General features: G+C 35.6%; 1 protein-coding gene across 4 annotated transcripts in view; it reads left to right on the top strand.

Moving 5' to 3' along the window:
* LOC148223390 (uncharacterized) overlaps positions 1-23,947 on the top strand; it is a 165,728-nt gene that overhangs the window by 60,376 nt on the left and 81,405 nt on the right. For 3 of the 4 annotated variants that reach the window (XM_088167442.1, XM_088167443.1, XM_088167444.1), the window contains exon 2: positions 17,144-17,904. In XM_088167442.1, the coding sequence (XP_088023568.1) occupies positions 17,862-17,904 (43 nt within the window). In that variant the 5' untranslated portion in view covers positions 17,144-17,861. The remainder of the gene's footprint in view (positions 1-17,143; positions 17,905-23,947) is intronic. The other variant, XM_088167445.1, reaches the window with a different exon arrangement.

The following is a 23,947-nucleotide window of genomic DNA, read 5'->3' as shown; positions in this document are numbered from 1 at the left end:
CTCTTTCAAAGCAGAAATGAGCTGCTGCAGTGTAATATGGAAAAGGGAGAACAGAGAAATTTAAAACTATCTGAGACAACTGAACTGTGTGTCCCTATGAAAACTTAAATTCACCAAGTTTCCCCTGAACTGACCTTGGTATCTTGTATGAGTGACATCCCTAAAGACACTGAGATCTAGAATCATCCTGGCAAGATGCCTTCTCCTTTCAATTGGCTACTGGAAGAATGAAGGCTTTTTATGGTGATTCCATTCTTAAAAACTTTGAACATGTATGGAAAAAAATGGTTTTGGGTCTGAATCTGAAGAATCACATAGCTTCCTTTGGTTGCTTATCTCCAAATTTCTTCCAGTGCTTTTTCACTTTCTCTCTAAAAATTGTATACTTCATTTCTAACCAGAATTTTCTTCAGCTTGCAATCTCTAGTTAAGACTGTGCTTTTCTAAGAGTTTGTATGAGTCTTTATTGTCTGTGAAGGTTACTATATATCATAGGTCCACCTATCAGAGCCACCCACTTCTACTTACATATTATATGTGGACTAGACATTTTAGAAATTGTATTTCTGCTTCTTTATTTACTTAGAATTTCCATGCAAAGGCTTAAATTAAAAGAAATGGGTAAGCAATTTCACATTTAGATTACCTCTAGATGCATCAAGGTGCATCTCTAGATGCACCACAAAACGTGCTCAGTCCAATGTTTTCTGGAGACTGTGTGTTTTTTCATAACATATTAATTATACATATGTTAAATCAGGTTTTGACATAACTGCTGGAAATCATGTTTTCTACTCTCTTTACAGTAGTTTCCATGTATTTTTCATTCTAATGAGTTCTTTTTCATTTCAGTGGGGCTCAAAGAGTACTTTGCAATCTCATGAACACACCATTTACTAAATCATTAACACAATGCATGTTTCGAAAACACAGTAAGTTTTCCAAAACAAATTTTCACAGGGGATAAGGAGACAGCATTTTCTTCAAAACTTGTTGTTAGAAAGAAATTCAGAGGATGGATCTGTACAATTGCACAGGATGAACAAATGTCAAAAATCAAGATTTTATATGCCACTTCAAAATAAATAAAGAACTATAATTTCATCCCCTATATTCTTTCTCTTCATCCTCTTTTTCTCTAATTGAAGAATTCCTGCTGATTTCTTCCTTCTGGAGGTTAGTGTTGTGACCACTCTTACCCTCACTCTCTTTGAAAATGAATAAACTCTATTGATTCTCAAAAAGAGTTTATTGCAAACACTGATGTGACTGATGAATTTGTCTGGATAGAGGTGGAAAAGCCCCAAAAAAAAGCATTTGGGAAAACATGTGAACTCAACAAAGAGTTGACAGTTCAGTTTGTAATATGAAAAAATGGAAAGAGTAATGGAAAGTAAAGACAATGTAAATCTGTTTCCCATATCTTACCCCTGTGGAAGAACTGCATTTCTTTCCCTGATTTCACCTTGAGTTGTAAAATAGATCGGGGATAATTTTAAATAATGCTTTTCAGGTGTTCAGTTATATTAAATAATGTAGAAAGGTGTAAAGACATCATTGAAGGGGGCCTTTTTTTACTATTGGTGTTCAAGAAATTATATTTTTTAATTTTTTGAGACACTTTACTGTATTTCTGTGATAACAGGTGTTTGGATCATCTTAACAGCAAAACATGGGTTTTGTGCACATTATAGGGCATATGTTCTAAATAAGTGTGTGTGTATTTTAATACTGATTAAAAACTTCAGTGCTTATTGAAGTCTTTGAAACGGAAATAATTTTTTAAGGAATAGATAACATATAGGTAATAATATTTAACTGAATCAATGGAGTACGAAGTAATGGGAAAGTCTGATTTTCACTCCTTGGAATATTTCTGATATTGACTTTTCTCATACAAATAGCTTTGGGTTAATGTCCAAAGACCACCACTTACCTTGGCAAAAATCCTCCAGCAAACTAAAATGGTCTAGATTTAAATTCTGATGGCATTAGAAAGTGCCAGCTCTAAACCAGTTTATCACCTAACTCTCACTTTGTACTTTACCATGATTTAGGTAATGAGTTCATGAGCATCTGCTGCAGGAATGAATTTGATTCATCACTCCATCAACATTGATGCTCTAGGGAATTTTCAGTGCTATTTACAGGAACTGGAGGACAGAATTTTGCCCACTTTTAAAACATAATTCTCTGTGGCCTTTGGGCAGTAATATGTTAGAATTACATCTAAATGCAGGAAGCTAAGCAAAACCACAGAGTTTGTAATTCCTCTGTCTCAGCAAAAGTATAAATTTAAACACAAATATAAATGCATTCTTAAATAATGATGTCTTTCTTAATTTGACATGCAATGAAGATGACAAATTTTAATGAATGGTATGATTTTCCTGCCTCCAAATGTATTATTCAAACCATTTTATTTTTCATTGTTCACTAAGCAGTACTGGAATTAAAGAAACTGTAAACATCTTCCAGCTAGAAAAAGATTTTTTACAAACAGAATATTTGAAGTTTGTTTGCTTTTTTCCAGTCTCGTTTTAAGAGTCTTAGTGAGTAGAAATTAAGCAACTTTTCTCCATAAACTATTCAATATTTTAGTTGAAGCTTTGACATGCTTTTCTTTCTTCTCAATTTTGCCCTAGTTTTCCAGACATCGAAGTGGTAAGTAGGATAGACTGTAAATTATTTTATATAAGCTTAGGAGTTGAAAGAATTCTCACAGCATCTAGACCTTTAGCCTAATAGTGGACAGAAGTATGGAAGTTGTATGGAATATCATATTTCATTTTCTTACATCTTATTTCTTATGTTCATTTGCCAACCTGTATGGTGGAAGTTCCCTTTGAAAGTGCCATGTTAGTACAATACTTGAGAGATCACACTTCGTAAAGTGTTTGTTACTACTTTTGTCACATATTTAATTTTGTTGATTGTGTTAAGTGAACACTGTTTCGTGCTTTCAACTCTGCTTCATCAGCTGTCTTTTGTTAGATCAGTTACTAGAATTGGAAGCATCTGAAAACTTTGGGTCTGTATAAATCTATTTGACTACAATGTTAGATTATTAACTCAGCAACAGTTTTCCTCCTGACTAAAACTCCTGGGCAACACATGAGAACTCCCTGTGTCGCTCTTTCTGGCTGCTGCAAACCCTTCTTCCCTGGAACTTTATCTATTATTCTGACATTAAAAGTAGCATATGGAATACAACAAAGTATCTCTCCAGAAACAAAATAAAACAAAACACATTAACAGAAATCCTCCGAATCCCAAGAAAAATGGGGGAATATTTGGAATATATGCAAAATATATTTATTTTCCCTTAGTTTTTTGCACACACACACACACTAAGGTGCTTACATCAGTCAAATTCCTCAGGACTCATTTAAACTGCTAAGAAATGATCAGATAGGAAGCTCTACACTGCTGTTACAAGAATATTGCTAACATGTTTTATTTTAGAGTGCTCTTTTTTTGCCCAGAGGTGCCAAAGTCATTGTCAAAATAGTCCATTCCACTCTTTTCTATCTATCATCTACATTTTGTGAGCAATGCTGAGATCCTTCATAGAATAATGAGATCTTTAATTTCACTACACACCTGAAATGCAGGTTAGTGCAATAGGTGAAATATGTGTACCACGTATGGATTATGTTTTCTTTTGCACTTTTTTAAGACAGTAAAACAATTTCAACCTGAAAAAAACCTCAGAACCTAAACTAAACCCCATCCACAACTTTTTGAATTTTAAACCAAAATTGCACCTGCTATTTTGTCTTCTTTATGAATCACTTAACGTTTTTGAGGCTTTATGTGCTTCTGTTCATAGCACAGGCAAACTTTTCATGAAGTTTCCCATTTCATACTAGAACTGCAGTTATGGCCTCTTTCTGTTCCAGAGGAAAGAAAGATGATTGTTTCCCCATCTTTTAGTCCTCAAGAGTCCAAATTTTATTTACTTTTCCTGAAAAAAAAAAAAGTATATTTAGTGGAGTATTATAATTTTTCTAATTTCTTTGAGAATCTTATAAAAAGTAATTTTGAGTTAAGGATAAGGGGAGGAGCAGTCTGTCCTTCAGAAAAGACAGGCTCTTCATATGAGAGGCAGCTCTTACAAAGGGCATGTTCCATTTGGCTTGTTTCCTAGGTATGAGATGAAACAAGTCATGTTGCTTCAGGCAGATGAAAGCTGGGAAGGAGATGGGGGTTGGTTCTGACCCCAGTTCCTACTTGTCAAAAATGTGTGATTTTTTTCTCTATTTAAATATATTATAGAGAGCAGAGGGGGGCGGGTGAAAAATGGAGGAAGAAAGCCAAAAATGTCAGCTATTTTCTGGCAGGTTAGCCATCAAGACTCATCATGAGAATGACTATTATGGTATGATACCAACTCTGCAATGTGAAATGCAAAAATGCCTTTTGCTGAGACTGCCCAATTTGTTTTGAACGGCCTGTGTGAAAAGAGGCTCTCCAGGAAACTGTTTAATACAGCAATTTTAATTTGAACTATGTTCTTCAACATAACCCTTTAAAATCACCTCAAGGAGCAGATTATTAAAAAGTAAAATGTGACATATATATATACACACATATAATTTGAGCTTCATTTCTAATTTAGCATTAAGAAGTAAAGTGCTCAGACCTGAGCACTGACAGGGCTCTGGCAGATTAAAAAATGCAGGGTCAGACCCCAAACCTATCAGGTTACCATTGTTCTCTAGTCATATTCCATTGTCCTTATTAAATGAGATGCACCAATCTCAGCTGGTATCTGAACTACAACTCTAACAATTAACTGGGGAAGAATGTTATTTGCTCTGAGTATGTTTCCCTCCTGGGAGAGATCCAGGTTAATGCTTGATAATCCTTTTGTATCTACAGTTCAGACTGTCTTTGCTTGAAGAAAACCTCTGTAGAAGTTACTAGCATTAAACTTGTAACTTAAGAATTTACAGAGGTGTATTAACATTTATATCTTGAAAGCCTGTACAAATTGTCAAGCTAACAAGATGAACAAAATCTTTAATCTGAGAGAGATTTTCTTCTTCATAAAAAATCTCAGTGTTGCACGTCATCTTTGTCTCTTGGTAATTTATGTTCCATAGCTTATTGTTTGTATAAAATAAACAATCTCAGGGAAGTCATTAGGAAGAAGGAATATTATAAATATTTGTCTAGAGCCAGAGTTTGCAATTTTATTGTTGACTGTTAGAGGTGTGAGAAATGGTAATTTTGCCCAAACTCAAGAACCGTTAGAAAATGTTGATATCTGAACATATCCATTTTTAGTTCCAGCATGTTCTTACAAATTCTTCATGGACTTTGTTCTTTATCTACCTGCAAATTGAAGAAAAAATGCAGGAATTTGGTGGAAAGTTATAGTAAATAATTAAATATTGGCAGTCAGAAAAGGAACTATCAAATATGCCTAGAATAGAATATCTACATATATATCACCAATAAAGATATATTTATTTTGTGACTCACTTAAATTGTGTAATATGCCTCACAAAGCTAAATATCATCAATATTATTAAATTAAATCTTCATCAGGTGGATTATAACGTCTTAGAGGTATCAATGGCTTTTGAGAGCTTAAGAAGCTTGTTCTATGCAAAGCCTTTCTAGCTTGGAAAAGTTGCAGTCATTTGCATTTGGTATGACTACTTCTTTTATCATAACTTATGAAAAATAGTCTATATCACAAAGTCAGTAATTTTAGCAAAACCTCTATTTGCTTTCTGAAACTCACATCAGAAAAATAGGTAGTTCTGCACGTGATATCTAGTGCATTCATTTAACTTATTGATACTGAAAAGCAATTTAAACTTCTGAAGCCCAGACTGAATCCGAACATCCAGATGCTTGGGAAAGTAACAAACTAGATATGCTCATATATTAGCCAGAAGTCCTATTTAATAAAAAGGTAAACGAAATATAATAATAGTATGAATAAGTAATATGTACCCAAATAAATGTGTAGATTTGAGCATTAGTTTGATATGATGATAGAATGATAAGGAAGCAAAGAGAAAAAAAATAAAACTCCACCAAAATTCTTGTGAAGAAAAAATACCCTTGTCAGAAAGGTTTTTCTTCTCTCAAGTTTTAAATAATCTAAATTGTCCATGCTTTTTATCCCATGTTCTCTGGAAAATTAGAAAATGCCCAAGATTAATCTTTCACAAAATTAATTCTCTCTTTTTTTCTTTCTTCCAGATCCATACAAACATGATGGTTTTGGTTGTTTTTGTTTTGTTTTTTTTTCACTTTTAAGTCTATGTATCTAGGTGTCTGCCACATGTCTACGAGACAATAGACACCACAGCTTGTGTACTGGAGCCATGAAGAGATATCTGATGGAAAGAGAAATTCCAGGTTGCATAGTAAAATTCACTAATTGGTCTGAAATCATGCTACCCACTTTTTAATTATGGCTCCTCCACCTACCAGCTGCATATCATGGAATGACTTGTTTCAGACTTTAAAGGCACTCATAAAGCTCTGATACACAAGGCTGGGTGAACACACATACTAGAAGCTGGTCCAGCCTGTGTAGGATTGACATTCTACTGCTGTAAACCAACACAGAACAGCAAAGGTTCTCAAGGGGAAATGGCCTGGTAAGGCACTCTGGGTCACTGGAGTGCCTGAGCAAGAGCCAGAGGGGAGGCTAGAGATGTCAGGTCCAGTCCAGAACTGGGTCAGACAGAACAACTGCATCTCTTGAATGCCAAAGAAGATGGTCACGGTAGGAGCAAGGAAAATTCAGATGACAGTGTTCGCTCTGGAGAATGCAGCTGGGCAGGGGGAACTGGATGCAATACTTTGCATGTTTGTCTCCTCAACAAAAGGAAGACTTCAAATAGTTTAGGAATGGCTGTGCTACACTTCCTTGAAAGGTATACAGGGAAATAGATTACTTTTCTCATGCAGTATGGAAGTTATCCTTCGTATCCTTTACCTCTGCATGAGCACAGTGTACTGGTGCTTAGACAGACTTTTTTAGCCCATCTGAAGGAAGGGCTTATTCACTTCTGATGAAACTATGGAAGATGCTGTCAAGAATACGACCAAGGACTTTTTCCCCCCTTAAAATAAGAAAGTAATACTTGTGATCTCTTTATTTTCTCATGAAGGTCAATCATAATGACAGAGAAAAAGAATGACTTCTAGAATTTATTTTTGCTAAACTGCTAAAAACGTGACCTAGAATATTGATTCATATAGTTGTGAGGATATCTATTTTTCACTATTCAGTAAATATATTGCTTTATGGTTGCATCCTCAGATACATAAAACAGTCTTAATTAATGAAGAAGAGAGCGCACATACTCTTTTCTTTTTATGTGAAATTTTTCATAAGACAGAATTAAATTGTTAAAGTTGTCTAGGTCCTTTCCAGTTGAAAGACAAATGTAATTCTTGACTAGGATATATGTGCAACTCAATGTGTGCAAGTCTGTAGCACGCAGAATTTCAAACCACTAAACTCTTGGGGTAGTGCAATAAACTTACGAATACATTGCCTCAATAAAATTTTTCCTTAGCTAAGAATGTATTTCTTTAATTTACTTTCCTTGCTTACATCTGTCACCATGAAAGGTTGTCAGTATACTTGACTTCTGTTTTCTAAGTAAACTCAAGGATTCCTTTTTCATATACTGAAAGCTATCCACAGAGGTAGACATTCAACTATGACAATCAACACACTAAGCACAATAAACCAAGCTTTCAATATTAATGCAGACAGAAAAGCAGCATCCAAGGTTCAAGTGTTCTCGTTGCATGTTTCAGATGAAAGACTTGGAATATCTTATATATCAGAGACTGGGACAGAGCCCTTTGTAGATACCTGATACTTTGCCCACAGGGCTAATATCTGAGCCACCTGCATCTTCCGTGTTTCAAGTCTTTGTTGGTCACAGGACAGCAAAGGAATAAATGCAACTAGACTTTAAAGGAGAAGAGGGAGTCAGCTGCAAATGACAACATTAGAAGGAACTGTTTTAGCTATAGTAATTTATCAGAAGAATGAAGAAGTTTCAGCATCCTCCTCTCAATATCACCAGCTGTGTCAGAGCTGACAGTCTATGCCATCAAGATCTTTGCAAAATATTGCTTACAGTGAAAGTTTGTGTGGGAGTAGGGAAAATGAGGGGGGAAAAAAGAGTCTACTGTGTTGATATAGTCACCACAACTAATTCTGCTCCTAGGTTATACTTTCTCACCATGTACCTCAATCACAAGCTGGTCAAGGCAAAGGAAAAATAGTTAATAAATTCTAAAAATAACATGTTTTCTAGTGACTAAATATTTTTCTCTTAGTTTTTTTAAAAAAACAAAACTTTCCCGAAAGTTATAACCCCTGTTGTATTTCTGGCTGAAAACTACTGCCATTTCTCTTCAGATCTAGAAGAAGCTCATGCAGAAAGAACTAAAACTAAATTTTGGAGAATCATAGAGAATACAGTTGTGGTTTGTTGTATTTAGTATTTTCAGACAAAACTGAACGTATCAATGACACTGTTGAGAAGAGATAGAAGGACATTATTTTTTGCTATACATTTTTTAGGTAGAATGGTGTGCTTTTGAGATGGTGGAAACATTAGAGGGATTTCATATTACTGCTAAGTAGGTATTTCAGTGTTATTTTGCTTCCCTTGCATTTCCTTGGATCTCTTAGGCCAGCCACAGTAAAAATTTCTCAAAGGTATAAGGGGGCCTGGTGTCAGTGTTACTCTCCAGGTTCTCAGATGTATTTCCAGCTGATCATCCTGATAACCATGCCCATATAGCACAGGGGGTTCTGTGACAGAACAAAACTGCCTTTGTAACAGTGTTGTTGCTGTATAGCCAGGCACCCAAAAATACACCTGGGGCTGCCTTCCCTGCCCTGTGTGTCCTGTGTGACTGGTGCTGGCAAAGGCTGTTGTTTTGCATGGCTAACTGTAGGGCAGACACCTACACTAAGTTTCATCTACTCCTTAATTCAAGGTTGGAGACCTCTGTTCTAACTCTACAGAATAAAAGCAAAGTACCAAAGTACCCAAAACACACACTGGAGAAAGAGAACAAAAATATAACATAAGTAGTGTATGCAAGTAAAAAAAAAAAATTGTTAACAATACCTAAAACAACAGCAAATTTTCTGGTAACCAAAATCAGAAGCTGAAGATTGCTTTGTCTGTTACCACTGGAGATCAATTAGAGTAGTATGTGTATATTCTGAAAAGTAGATTTCTGCTGAATGCAGTGGCTGTCCACTGCAGCTACTTGAGTGAGATATTATAGTATAGACACCATCATCTCTTAAAATGTTTAATGATGCTTGAGAGATTATGTGCTTGTGAATTTTGCTAAAGAGTTAAAAAGTCAAGAAATATTAAGAGCACTAATTATTTACAAGATTAAAGTTTTTACTTTCTTTTATATAAACACATCTAGTTGTTCAATATTGTCAGATATCTAGTGGCTTGTTGGTGCTACAGTGGTAAAATGAAATTTTTGGTGGAAAAGAAAAAAATCTCTAGAAATCTAAAATGAATGAGAATACTAAGTATAAAGCAGTAGAAAGAAAAAAAGTAGTCTCCTGTTTTTCACTTTAGAAACAGTTGATTTAAGAAATGTTGTTTTTTTTAAATTCTGTTTTTTTTTCCCTACATTTTGAAATGCTAGTTCTATTAGTATCCTAGTGAATTATAGGAAAAGTAGTCTTGCACACAAAGCAACTATGTCCTTGTGAAGACATTAAAAAACTTTACGATGTGAGTGAACTGCATTCATCTTATACTTGCATTCAGAAATCAAAACATCTCTGTGGGGCTTGATAGCACTTTGATTCTGAGTGATAACAAATGCAAAGACTATTACATATTTTAACTGATGTACATGCCTTGATTTAGGCTTTAGTGGACTTGCATTAATGTTCCTAACAATACTAATGCCAACAATCGTAAAACTGTTAGAAATCTTTCTTTTGGGATGTCAAATAATGGCATAAACAAATTCTATGAAATTAGAAAATAATTTGAAATGCTGTAATGCAGATTGCAGTCTCCTTTGTCAATAAAGATCACTAAACTGACTTCATATACTCATGTCAGTTTTTCTCACTGGGCCTAATTACACTATTTCTATAGGAGGAAAACCCATCACCATTCCATTATGTCCTTGAGTTAGGGTTTGGGTTGAGGTAACAGGATGAAGAATAAGGCAACTGAGATTTGCAGATGTTATAAATTTTTAAACTGTTTTCTTTTCTTTTGGACAACCAGTGCAACAGAATCAAATAGAACAAATGCAATAGAATCCTTTGGTTTTGGAATGGAGTGTGTTCAGCGTCACTAAGGCCAAAGCTGTCTAAGAAAACAACATCATCTGTTTCCTCCCTTCTCAGATGTTTCTTCACTTTGAATTGTTTGCTCATTCTTAAGAGATCACTTATTAATTTCTTCTGAACTTCTTTGTTATTTGTTGCTCAAAATGGTGTTATTGGAAAAAAAAACAATGAGAAAACTACTTAATACTATTGTTTCTTGAATTCCAAATTTCATTTTAGGAAGATGCACAAAAGAACATAGACAATAATAAGGCATACAAGGCTTTTCTAAACCACAACTATGGAAAGGATTTCATGCTTTTTGAACAATTATATGCTAATCCTAATTCTAATCCTATAAATCTTCCATAATCTCCTAACCCACTTCAGACATGGTTAACCAAGCAGGATCATCTTTTCATCTCAGGAAGGGATTTATAGAATAAGGAAATTAAAAATTTCATATAATCAAAATTATTTTTTATTCTTATATCTGTTTTTGTATTTTTCTGCCTGTTTTCCAAGACTTTTGGAGCATCACTAAAATAATAATAGTAAAAAGTTAATTGTAGTGGTGTCTTAGGATCTAAGGAAACTGTCTACAGAGATAAAGAAGTATAGGTAATTTTCATTCATGGATAATAGGATTTTTTCTCCCCGTCAAACTTTTGATGCACCTGAACAATTTTAGTGTCAGAACACTAGACAACTGCAAAAAGATGGGTGATCTCATTTATTATGGCAAGTCTTGCTTTCTGTGTTGGTTGTTTGTTCTTGAAGTGATGAAATTCTTTCACTCAATCTTCATTAAGGAAAAACTTAGCTGTGGCTGAGTTAAGAACTTCCATTTTTTAATGGTATGTTCTAGAATTGCAAACCTTGGAGTTTAACTAATGGTGAGAGAGCTAAAGAAATGTTTTATGCTATTCCTAAACAAAATTTTAACAAATATCTCACTGTGAGATCCACTGCTCTAGAGGATCTATGACACAGATTCAGGATAAAGTAGTGAGTATGCCAAGGAAAACCATACGTGTTTTGTTTTTTATCTTGTGGTGTGAAGGTGTCTTTTGAACTTTCTTGAATTGGAAGCATAGTAGTTTTGCATATATGCCAATATCAGAACAATGAGACAAAGAAGGCTTTGAAGGCAGCCACAAAAGAGGCTGCCAGTGAGTGGCACCAGTGGGTGTCTGTGGCTGCTGCTAGTCAGTGTGGGTAAGTGGAACTGGGCTTTGTGAACACACACAGCTACAAGTTACCTTCAGTCATCTATCTCAGAGCTAATGTAAATGAAGAATTACATGCCTGAAGAGGACAATGCCCAGTCTAGGTATTCTGCTCAGAGCTGTGGTCCAGAAGCACTCAATCCTGATAACTGCAAATAGTCTACATATTAAAATTTAATTTTGAGCAAAGCTTTTTAATACCCCTAGTGCCAAAATGTCTGCCTCAGCCCCACGGACACTGAGAGACTAACACACCTCATAAATTCTCTCTGGTGTCAGTGAGATTAAACCTTATGTATTTTAAACTACCTCTTGCACTCACATGACTCAGCACAATAGCCAAGATTATTCAAATGAAAATAAAATTTTAAAAAGCCCAATATTATTTTGTTTCTTTTATATTTTTTTTCTACATCTTGGTATTTATTGCCAGGAAGTGGCAATAATTCAACAATTAAGTTTTGGTTTTACTTACTGTGTTGGGATTTATACTATAATCAAAAAAGTTTTCAAGAAGTAGCCTATGCTGACTAAAAGAAGGTTTTAGTCTTCTCTCTTCTTGGTATATTTGGACCATGTAGGAAGGCATACCAAAATGCCAATAAATTAAAAAGGCAGGGAGTGAGTATGCTGGACTGATCTTTCCTGGTTGTCAGGTGCTTACTAAACTACTCTATCACTCCCTTCTCCATCAAAAACACAGAGGAAGAAAAATACAATGAAAAGCTCATAGGTCAAATTAAGAGCAAGGAGACATCGCTCACTAATTACCTTTGTGGGCTAAACAAACTCTGAGGAAATTTATTTAATTTATTGCAAATCAAATCCAGAGTAGGATAATGAGAAATAAGAACAAGTCTAAAATCACCTCCTCTCTTCTTGGGCTCAACTTCACTCCTGACTTCTATTCATAGTCCTGCCAGGGACTGTCCTGCTCCAACACAGGATCTCCTGCAGGGTCTCAGATTCCTCCTGTGCACAGTCACATTTTCCAGTGTGGGGTCCATGGGCTGCTGGGGAACCTCTGCTCTGGCACCCCATCCTTTTGCACTGATCCTGGTGTCAAGAGAGTTGTTTTTTTCTCATATTCACTCCTCTCCCTATGCTGCTTTGCATGGTGCATATTTAACCCTTCTTAAACATGTTGTCACAAGACTCTACGACTGTCTGGTGGGCTCAGCTTTGGTCCGTGCTGGGTCCCTTTTGGAGCTGACTGGGCTGGTTCTGTCAGACATGGATAAAGCTTCCAGGATTTTCTCATAGAAGTCATGTTTGCAGGCTCAGTGCTATCAAAATCTTGCCAAATAAACCAAAGACAAGGAACGAGAATAAAAATAGGTAAATAAAGGAACTAAATGTCAGCTCAATAAGGAGTCAAAGAAGTGTCAGTTGAATTACTTCATGTCTTAAAGCACAAATGTTCAAAATTTAGGTGTTTTCCCTTGTTATTTAAATCATGCATAATGATTCTTTAAGTGAAATATGGGGTTTTAGGATAAAACATTTTTTATTTTTCAGAAAACGGAGTAAATATACTTGAACAACAGCTTAATATTAGATTTATCTTACTCTTCAAAAAATAATATTATTGCTATAATGAGTCATAGATTTGCTGTCTGGATAAAGAATACATCATAGCAAGATTGACAGGGATGTTAGAAACCGTCCAGGAAAAGGGAAGAATAATATAATAAACTTTAGGTGAAATACTCTGTACTTTTGTAAATAACCTGAAGTCTTAATCTAGTGGTATAGGGAGAAGGTCACAAAAGTTCTCAAACATTAGAGATATCACTTATAAGATTCCCAAATAAAACTTGTGAACCTATGTAGGAGGCTTACATCATGGAAAAGATGTTTTCTACACATATATCATGTGATGATAGAAGAACTAATCAGAGTTAAAGAAGATTGTAAATAAACTGAAGTAAAATATTTTTACAAAAGCATTGACTACGTTCTTTTGTGGGGGGGAGAGGAATTTGAGCTTTGGTTATTTGTTTGTTTGTTTGGGGTTTCTGGTTTGTGAGTTTTTGGCAGAAAATGCAATCAGTGATTGAAACATGTTTTGCACTTAACTTGGCTTCACCATATTATGTATTCAGGGAAATTGGAAAATTTGAAATATTTACTTGTAACACTTTCTATTGAAATATTTCATTTTCTAGACTTTAAGAAAAATAAATTTTAAAAAATACTTATAGTGCTATCTTGTAAACTCCTAGAAGTTTTTTGGGCTGTTAAAAATGGTCCCAGCCTAAGTAACATTTTGTTTTCACCACTGAACAAAGCCTTCCTTTCCACTGTTCTAGAACTGTCCCCTGAGCAAAAGCAGTTGTTACAACTACTCAACTGTGCTTGTAGTAGCTGAAAATGGTTCTGTGCATTTTGTTTTAGATCAAAACACAATCAAATCAGGTATTATGAGAAGGGGTTAGAATCCATTGTTTGCCACCTGAATATGGATAGCTGTTATTTTAGGTATATTTATGAGGACAGTCCTTTATTATCTATTGCTTTGTCTGCACATACATGTTTTATGGACTTACAGGAGACAAGACAGAAGAGAAGCAGTCTTTAAGTCTCAAGGCTATTGAGGCTGCAAAACTCAGACTAGCTATTAGCTCTGAGCTGGAGCTGTGCCTTTGCTAACAGAAAAGCAGCAGCATAAGTCACTGAGGTGAAGGTTTATTAATTCTTCCCTGCCTTCACTGGGTTTAAATGGTAAAGATAAGGTCTCTAAATTTAGAGCTTTGTAAGATAAGAGTAAGTGATACCTTACAGGCTGATAAGTGTATGACTTCTGTTACGTGCTACAAATTACTGCTTGAGCTAAGACCAGTCACCTATTAACCTGCTGCTGGTTACATGGGCTCCAGATTGATTGCTGACAAGATTTTGCTGTTTGGAGGGGAAGAAAGAAAGTGGGAGTCTATCCTTTTTTTCTGGTTCTGAAGAACCACAAGCACACAAAACAAATCCTAAAGCTATGCTAAAAAAAGCTGAAACTTGCCTGTAATACAGACTTCAAGTGTATTTTGCTGGGGGTTATGAACATTTGTAATCACTAATTAACTTAGCTATGAAGATAAAAACTATTTTGTCAACACAGAGAGTTTCACTGAGGAGTGGGGAAAACAGGGTGGGTCATAACACGCAGTTCTCAAAAAAGTTTTTGCTTGTGTGGGATAAAGCTCTACTTGTCTATGCTGGCAAAATGCTTGTATGATAGACATCTGATAAATCACGCATGAAACAAAATGATAAGAGGGAATGTTTGTGTGCACACACTACAGAGCTGTGCATGTTGCAGTGCAGAGCTGTGAATGTTGCATTTCAAGTTAGTATTTAAATTTTTTGGATGAGTAACAAAGTGAAAGGGTTTATGGGGAGTGGATTAAAAATATTGACTTAGGTTTTTCTTAGAGGTAATGGTATTACAAAATTATATGCTTTTGAACATTTATTATATTTCACATGGACAGTGAAATATATTTTTCTGACTGAAAATGCTAGGTACCCTCTCTACACACTGACTGGGAAGTGTGAGAATTATGTAAGCTTTGCAGTTTTTAACACTCAAGTTTTACACTGTGCAATAGTTTCAAAGAAAAAATAGTTAAACTGAGTTTCTAGAGAAAGGCTAGGGTTATATCAGAATTATGCATACTTTTTCATCCACGTGAATTTTTCTCACTGTATTTACAGAGTTTTAAAGTGAATGTGACAGGCAACAAACCAAAAGAGGACAATGCAGCTAATATTTCCATATCAGTTGTTAGGTTGTGAGAGGGTAGGCTGGGATAATTTATGGGCTGAGAGAGTGACAGAAGATGTAACTTGCATCATTTTATTCTCCTTTAAACTTAGTTGTGCATCAGATCTGAGCCTTGGAACAAAGACTTATTTGTTAGGTAAAATCTGTTCTGCAGGCTTCTATCTCAACACTACCATCAATAATTTTGCTTTTGTTTTTTGTTTTCTGATTTGAGCCTTTGTAGGCTGTTATGTATGAACTCACTTGCCTCCTATGTAATTCATGCTCTTAATATGGCCTAGATATATAGAAGAACTGTGAGAACATAATGTTACTTACTGGAAAGAGCATTGATGTTCTTATTTATATCACTGCATGGGAAGAAAAAGTTCAGTTAAAGTAATAAATACTTTACAGTATGACATCTCAGTGACCCCAAATTATGCACAACAATGTTTATGGGTGAACTTGTAAAGAAATTGTGGGGGGCTGAGTGGGGAAGATAGCTAGATGCAAATTTATAATCTGTCATAAAATATTACAGTATATTGGAGTAAGAGGGTATATGTGAATATTTAACTCTTCTTTTGTAACTACTCTGATTATAGAGATATTTACATAGTTGCATATTCTATGTCTGGAAATAGGTTAGTGATGAGTGATCTGTTAGAAAAAGATTACATGTTTTTCTAATAATTTTATCTGAAACAGCTGATTAGAAATGCTTTTGGATTTGGTTTCATTTGAGATGTGCTGATCCCATTGGCTTACAGGAAATATTTACTAGAGGAATCAGTTTCCTCTCTGTGGTGTATGTTTCAAGCTTTATGAACTGGAATGTTAGGGAATGGAAAATTGACAAGGAGAAATGGGAAAACCAGTATACGATTGATGTGCTACAAATAATTACACTTTTCTTGTTGTCTATTGAGATACTTAATTACATAAATGAAAGAATTATAAGGTTTTATTTCCCATCTAATTTTTTTGGCTTTTACTAGGAAATTCAATTGGTACCTTTTATGAAGCAATGGACAGGTACACTTAAGAGGTGTAGCCTGAACTCGAATCCAAGGCCTTATAAAATAAATTTCAGTTTCTGCATTAAGTGGAGCTTCGATTAGGTTTAAAGGTACTGTAGGTTTGAGAAATGTCATACAAACTGTTTTTTATAAGTCTTCATGAAGCTATAATTCACTTTTTTGGCTTCCAAGTTCTACTTTTGTCATGGAATTGTGTGCTGCTATATCCTGTGACTGCACAGCTTCTTGTCACAATTTCAGGGACATATACAAGAGGCTGCAAGGGGTTGCCCTGCACTGTCATCACAGTGTTTTGGGATAGTGACAGTTCAAATTTTATTTTTATGGGCTTCCTGGAATTTTTTAGTGTAGCTTGTCTATACCACAGTGTTATGGACTGTATCAAGCCTCAAAGGCACCAAGGAAGTTATTCTATCTGTCATTTTATTAACTTTATTTTAAAGATAATACATCTCTTTTCAATTTGTATAGAGGATTTAACTCACCTTATAAAAGGAAGATACTAAACTAATGTTGTTACAATCCAAATAGAAATCATTAATGTCTCATTTCTAATCAGCTTCAGACTTTGATTTATATATTCAAACCTAGCAACTATATGGATTTGAAATAGCATACCTGTTTATTTTTCTTCCTCTATGGTAATTTCTGAAAAATGGTACTATATGCATTCTTTTCACTGAATCTGTGTAAAAAATATGTTTAAAAAAAAAAAAAAAAAAAAAAAAAAGCAGATGGGCTTTTAGAATAATAATGATTAACATTATTGGCCTGCCATCTCTCTTTTCAGCATATACTGCTTCAGCAGAGTCCAGAGGAAGAGACCAGGGAATACTCCAGTACTCCAATCTCAGCCATGCTTGGTCCTGCTGCAGAGTCCACATCAGCCACTGTCCTCTGGATGATCTCACACCTTCCCAGGGCCCCTTCTCTTCTCTGGTTCCAAGGCAGGAGGCTGCTCTGGGAGGCCTCCAACTCCCCATCACCAGCTCTGCTCCCACCCTATCTCTGGAATGAGGTGATACTCTTCTGGCTACTCTTCTCTAATAGCTTTACCAGAAGTGAAGCAGAATGGAAAGTACCTGAGATTTCTGAGCAAAGAGTGCTGCTTATTTTAATAGAGTTCTATAAATATTTTATTAAATCTGGGTTCTCTATTATGTTGTGAACCCTGGGAAGAAAGTTCCTACATAAGTGAGGTTATTAAGAGCAAGAGCTACACCTGTCTAAACTGAAGACATACAAAGCATAAGACTTTTTCTGCTGCTATCATTTGTGACTAAGAAAGAAATATGGACAGGTTTTTCTTTCATTTTGATATGCCTGTATTTGGAGTGGGTTTGATTTCCATTGATCAGTTTTGAGACTGACTTAATATCCATCATTTTTCTATTTCACCTAGCTCTTCCAGACCCTAGCAAATTAGGCAACAGAAATTTTAGTGCCAGCGGCTGCTTGGGGGATAGCAGAAGAAGAAGAGTTATTGTATATTGAACCTCTGTATAAGTATGAGGAAGTCACTCATGACATCTGCACAAAAGCATTTGTTAGGTAAGTCTTTACACACCTAGAGGAGCTATCCTACCTAACTGTAGGCATTAAAGAGCAAATGTGGATTTTAGCTTCCTAACAGCACATTAAATTGGAGATGAGCTCTCAGTCTGTCAGCTTGCTGAAGGCCTGAATTGCCTTTTAGCAGTTAATGAAATACCCTCACAGAGGGAGAAAAGGGTGAATAGGCTTCTGACTAGACTCCTGAGGTTTATAAGAATGAATTTTCATTTATATATGCTGCAAATTTGTAAGTTAAGAATGCAATTGTCCTGCCAGAGCTGGATGTCACTGTGCTGAAGCTGTCTCAGAGCACGTCTCTAGTTTATTCTTATTTGGGCATCTACTGGCAGGTTTGGCTGGTTTTGACACATGTATGTCACACATAACATTGAACATCAATCCAGGCTGCGAATCCAGTGGTGTTTAATGCTGTCATTAGAAACCCAAAGGAAGGGAAAATACCAGGTTTTAAATAGTCTCCTTTCCCCAGCATCACTACTTCCTACTCTGCTCAACAAAGTAGCTATTGTTAATTTCACTTTAATTCCCCAAAATTTGAAAACTTACAGGAGGTGGAAGCAATGACAGGTAGTCCAACAGGAATACAGAGATTATCTAAATATCAGTTTAGGAAAGCTAAAGCTCTGATAGAATTAAATCTGGGCTGGAACATCAAGGGTAATAAAAAGAAAAAAGTTCTATATGTTTGCTGGTGATAAAAAGACTAGGGAGAAATAGGCCCTCTCAAAAGAAGATGGGAGACCTGGTTACCCAGAAGAGGGAGAAGGCTGAGGTGCTCAACAAGTTTTTGGCCTCAGTCTTCACCAGTAAGTCTTCCTACAGTGCTGCCCAAGTTGCAGAAGGCAAAACAAAGGACTGGGACAATGAAGGACCATCTGCTGTAGGAGGGGATCAGTTCTGAGACCATCCAAGGAACCTGGAGATGTATAAATCCTTGGAACCTGATAACATGCATCTGAGGGTCCTGAGAGAACTGGCAGAGGAAGTGGCAAAGCCACTATCTGCATGTTTGAGAAGTCCTTGCAGTCTGGTGACGTTTCCATCAACTGGAAAAGAGGAAACATAACTCACACTTTTGAGAAAAAAAATAAGGAAGGCCTAAAGATGTATAGGCCAGTCACACTCACCTCAGTGCTTAACAAGATCATGGAGCAGATCCCCCTCGAATTTATGTGGATAGAAAATGAGGTGAATAGTGACAGCCAGCATGGCTTCATCAGGAACCCTCTCAGGCTTGAGAGGTGGGCCTGTGTGAACCTCATAAAGTCCAACAAGGCCAAGTGCAAGATGTGTCAGGGTGATCCCAAGCACAAATACAGGCTGGTCAGAGAATAGATTGAGAACATCCTGAGGAGGTCTTGAGTGTGCTGGTGAATGAGAACCTCACCTTGACTTGGCAATGTTGCTCACAGCCCGGAGAGCCAGCTGTGTCCCTGGCTGCATCCAAAGCAGCGTGGCAGCAGAGAGAGGAAAGGCATTCTGTGCCTCTGCTCTGCTCTGCTCTGCTGAGACCCCACCTGCAGTGCTGCATCCACCTCTGGTGCCTCACACACGAAAAGGTCATGGATATGTTGAAGCAAGTCCCGAAGAGGGCTATGAAGGTGAGCAGAGAGCTGGAGCACCTCTAATGAGGACAGGCTGAGAGAGCTGAGACTGTTCAGGCTGAAGAAAATCTCCAGGAGGATCTTATAGCAGCCTTTGAGATAAGGGGGCCCACGAGAAAGCTGGAGAGGGACATTTTACAAGGGCATTTAGTGATAGGACGAGAGGCAATGACTTCAAACTGAAAGACAGTAGGTTTATTTTAGTCATTAGGAGGAAATTCTTTACTGTGAGGGTGGTGAGGCACTGGAAAAGGTTTCCCAGAGAAGCTGTGGATGCCCCATCCCACACAGTGCTAAAGGCCAAGTTGGAGGGGGCTTTGAGCCACCTAGTCTGGTGGAAATTGTCCCTGTTCATGGTAGAGGAGGTGGAACTAGATGATCTCTAAGGTTCCTTCCAACCCAAACCATTTTATGATTCTCTGAAAAATACATAAACATCTGATCTATTCTTTGCAGGTACATAATTAAGCTTTGCAAATTCAAACAAGTTTGGAAGTCGAAAGTTTGGAATATCCACATTAAGCTCTTCCTCAGCGTGAGGTAAAGTCACCTTGTAACATCAGAGAAAGGTTATAAAAGGGCGTGGCTCTAAACCAGTGTGTCTTATATATATCCATTGGATCATATTTCCTCTCTTGCTACATAATAAATTTTTAGTAAAGGACCTGTGCCTCAGGGACATCTGGACTGTGCTTTTTGTTTAGACACTGGAAATGTTAAAAAGCTGGTATAATTATCTACGAGTTTATTATCTAGTTTATTTCTGATGATACTTTGAAGAACTAAATGATTTATTTGCAGATTTGTATGAATGCTCACAATAAAAACTCTCCCTCCAACACCAACCAATCAAATAAAAAAATGGTTCCAAAAAATTGTCCTTGATTTAGAGCAGGTAGCAGCTCCTTTTCTGAAGAGTCTTATCTGTTTTATTATACTTGCACACAGTTTGTTCAGCTTATTTAACAAGGAAGAAATTATCAGAAGGCAAACAGAGAATTCATTCAGTTGGGAAGGCTTACCCATGTATTACTGAACTATGAACTTACCGAAACATACAGTGCTATAAAGGCCCTTATTGTAAGTTGGACATAAATATTGTCAATAAATACTGGCTCCTGAATAATATACTTTCTTAAATAAGTTAAGAGACGTCCTGTATTATAAGCTGCAGTAATACCAATATCACTTCAGTTACAAACATCTGTTCAGAACATTTCTTTAGTCAGCACTGCTTGTTTTAAAAGCAGAAATTTGAGGGAAACATCAAACTATAGCCATTACATCAGTTAAAGGCTTTTCACACCTCTGTGAGGTACAAGTTTTTGCAAGCTTTCACAAATCAATAAACTTTAAATGAAAGCCTGACACCATTTTGTGTACAGAAGCATTTCCAAAATTCACTCAGTGACAGGTATAAAGAAAATAATGTCTTTGGCTAAGAATGGGTCTTTTAATTGTGTATATAAATAAAGTATTTCTTCAATCACTTCATGGCTAAGATTCGATCTCTACTCAAAAATATTATCATGTACAATATTATCAGAAAGCTGTTGGTAGAAGTCATAAAATTTTTCAAAACATCTCTGGGAAAAAATCTTATGAAGCCTATGGAATTTAAACCTTTAGAGTAAACATGTAAGATGAATCACTATCTTGCTTCAATTTCTCTGGCAGAACTACAGAATAATTTTGGAGGACCCTGCCAAATAACTTCTGTAAGGACAGAGATGCATATAAGTCATAGCCTGAACTTATTTGCAATACAAATTAAAGGAAAAATAGGGTTTTTATCTCTGTTAAGTGACATTCACATTCCTGGTATAATAGTGTGCCTTTTACAGCAATGACAGATCAATTCAGAGGGTTGAGGATATATATTAAGCAGCATTAAAATGTGCATATGTATATCTATCATATTTACATTGATAATTCATTCTTTTGTGTCATTCTGAAGTATTGCCACTATAATATCTAAACATGTGTTATGGATTCTTTCTGCTTCTTCTTTTGACTTGAACATTTCCTAAATATGTTTTACTTTGTTTAGGTAATTGAATTAATTCAGTAAGGTTTTACATTTTATCTTTAGATTATTTCTGATGAAAATTCTCAGTAGAGGTATTTCCCCTTCCTAGTGTATTCATAAGCTTTGGCTAAATCAACTAAAATTTAACTAAGAAGCTAAACTCCTTTGATTTAAATCTCTGAGCCATTTGTGAATAATTACTCACTAATTTTTTTTTTCCCCAATGTGATGTTTCTATGAGATTTTTTAAATTATTATTTCCGTATTATGAAGGGTCATCATTCATCATGTTTGGGATAGCTACCATCTTTTTATATCATAGAGGAGCTTTCTAAATTTAAGTTCTGACATCATATACGCCGAAGGAAGTTTAGCCAAAGTGTGCAACTAACTGAATTACCTTTTAAAGCAAAAAGGGTTGATTGAACCCTGCTATTCACTTGGAATGACCTGAGACTCATTTCATCATAGAATTTGTGCAATCACAACAGCTTTGTGCCCGTTGTCAAAACCAGAGTTAATTGCTTTTTTATGCCTGTGTAGTTCTGTTATTGAAAGGTTGAAATTCAAAGGTGGAAGCATGATATAACTTAGCTTTGTCTTGACTAGGTAGTTGGTGTAGTGTTCTTTGTGAACCAAAATAAGCTTGCTGAGCTCAAATAAGAGCGTTTGCTCTTACATGGCAATAGAAGTGTCTTGTAAAGACAATGGTGAGGGTCAATGAAGAGAGTTTCTCTTCTGTCAGACTACATGAGATCAAGACAGGTGCCACAGTCATTGTAAGACATCACATGTAGATAACATCTCTTTCCCAAATAACTTTTCATTATTTTATTTGTGGATTCACTGCAGAGAATATGCAGTAAAAGGTTATCTATAATTACGATTTTGTGTGTGTTTTCTTTTTCTAGTTCTGGTCTCAGATTTCAAGAATAGAGCTACATGTTATTCTAAAATTCTTATAACTAAAAGCAATATATTTAATTCCTGAAGCTTTTTGTTTTGTTTTGGATTGTGGTTTTTTTGGTCTATTTTTTGCCTTTTAGATGTTATCTCTGGTATTCAGCTGAAATCAAACATTTGTGATGGATTTTTTGTTAACACTTTGATACTTAACTTCAAACTAATGATCTTATGTGGTTTTTTTAATCATCTTAAGTTTTTAAGTGGAAAAGAATACTGACTTCCCAGCACTAAAATTAATTCCCTAGTTAATAGCATGAATTTTGTGTACTGTGTGTTTATGAAGAAACTCATAGAGAGGATCGGATTCAAGGATACATTTCAATGAACACCAAATTTCTCAGCAGTATTTCTTCATAATTTAGCTCTCTGAGTAGTAAAGATATAAATGAGGTATGAATTAAGACCTGTTCTGCACTGCTGACATTTCTCTCCATTTTTATATTGCTTTTGGTATATGTATTATTATAAGAGAGTATGCAGGAAAATATATCCCTTGAGATAGCATTTTAAGGGGACTTGGTGAAAATACGTAGGTGTTTTGTTTATAATTAAAATACTTGGATCAGTAACATAAAAAGAACATGTTTTTGGATTCGATTCATGCATATTATGCAAATGATAATTCATACCCACACTTTTATTTGAGAACCAACATTAGAACCCACGAAAAATGTTTCATTTTTAAAAATTCCTTAAAGATATGGTTACATCAAGGAGATTAAAATTCTAATCTCTATATTCACCATGTTAGCAGTTTACTCTGCTTTAAGCCAGAAGTTCACATTGTGGTAACTGAATTTCCATGGTTCTTGTCACATTTGATCTATTGCCATTTGTTTGCATAGGCAGGGCCTGGGAGTTTTATTAAGAGGACATATGAAAATAAGGAGAGCTAGGTTTCAGTTCCTTTTGTGCATATAGAGAAGGGGAAAGGATCAAGGGAAGAGTTACTCTAGGCACACAGACCTGTGTCCCTCATGCAGATTTCTATCACCCACTATCAGTAAATCTTTTAGGTGCATATCTTAATATCTTCTAGGAGTAGAAATGGAAGTTTCTACAGAGGCAAAAAAGATAATCCTGTAATATATTCTTGGAAAAACATATATTCAGAGAATGTCTTTCCAGCTTGCAAGAAGAAATATTAACTTTTACACAGGTTATTAAACAAAAACATACATTATTTCATGCTGATGATGTTGATAATGGAAATTCATTTTAACCAGGGCAGCTAATAAGTTAACTGTACAAGTGAAATTATGTTCTTCTAAAATTCAAAACTATTTTTTAAAGACTAATTTAATTTTATACTTACCAATTATCAGCTTAGTTTTCAAATACAATTTTTATCAGAGCTAGAAATTCCAATACCATTATCATACCTGATAATTTCATACATTGACTCACAATATGAAGGGAT

Source organism: Sturnus vulgaris, chromosome 6 (assembly GCF_052056855.1).
Source record: "Sturnus vulgaris isolate bStuVul1 chromosome 6, bStuVul1.hap1, whole genome shotgun sequence".
Lineage (NCBI taxonomy): Eukaryota > Metazoa > Chordata > Aves > Passeriformes > Sturnidae > Sturnus > Sturnus vulgaris.
Note: the sequence above shows the minus strand (reverse complement) of the source record. Positions and strands in the feature narration are given on the sequence as shown.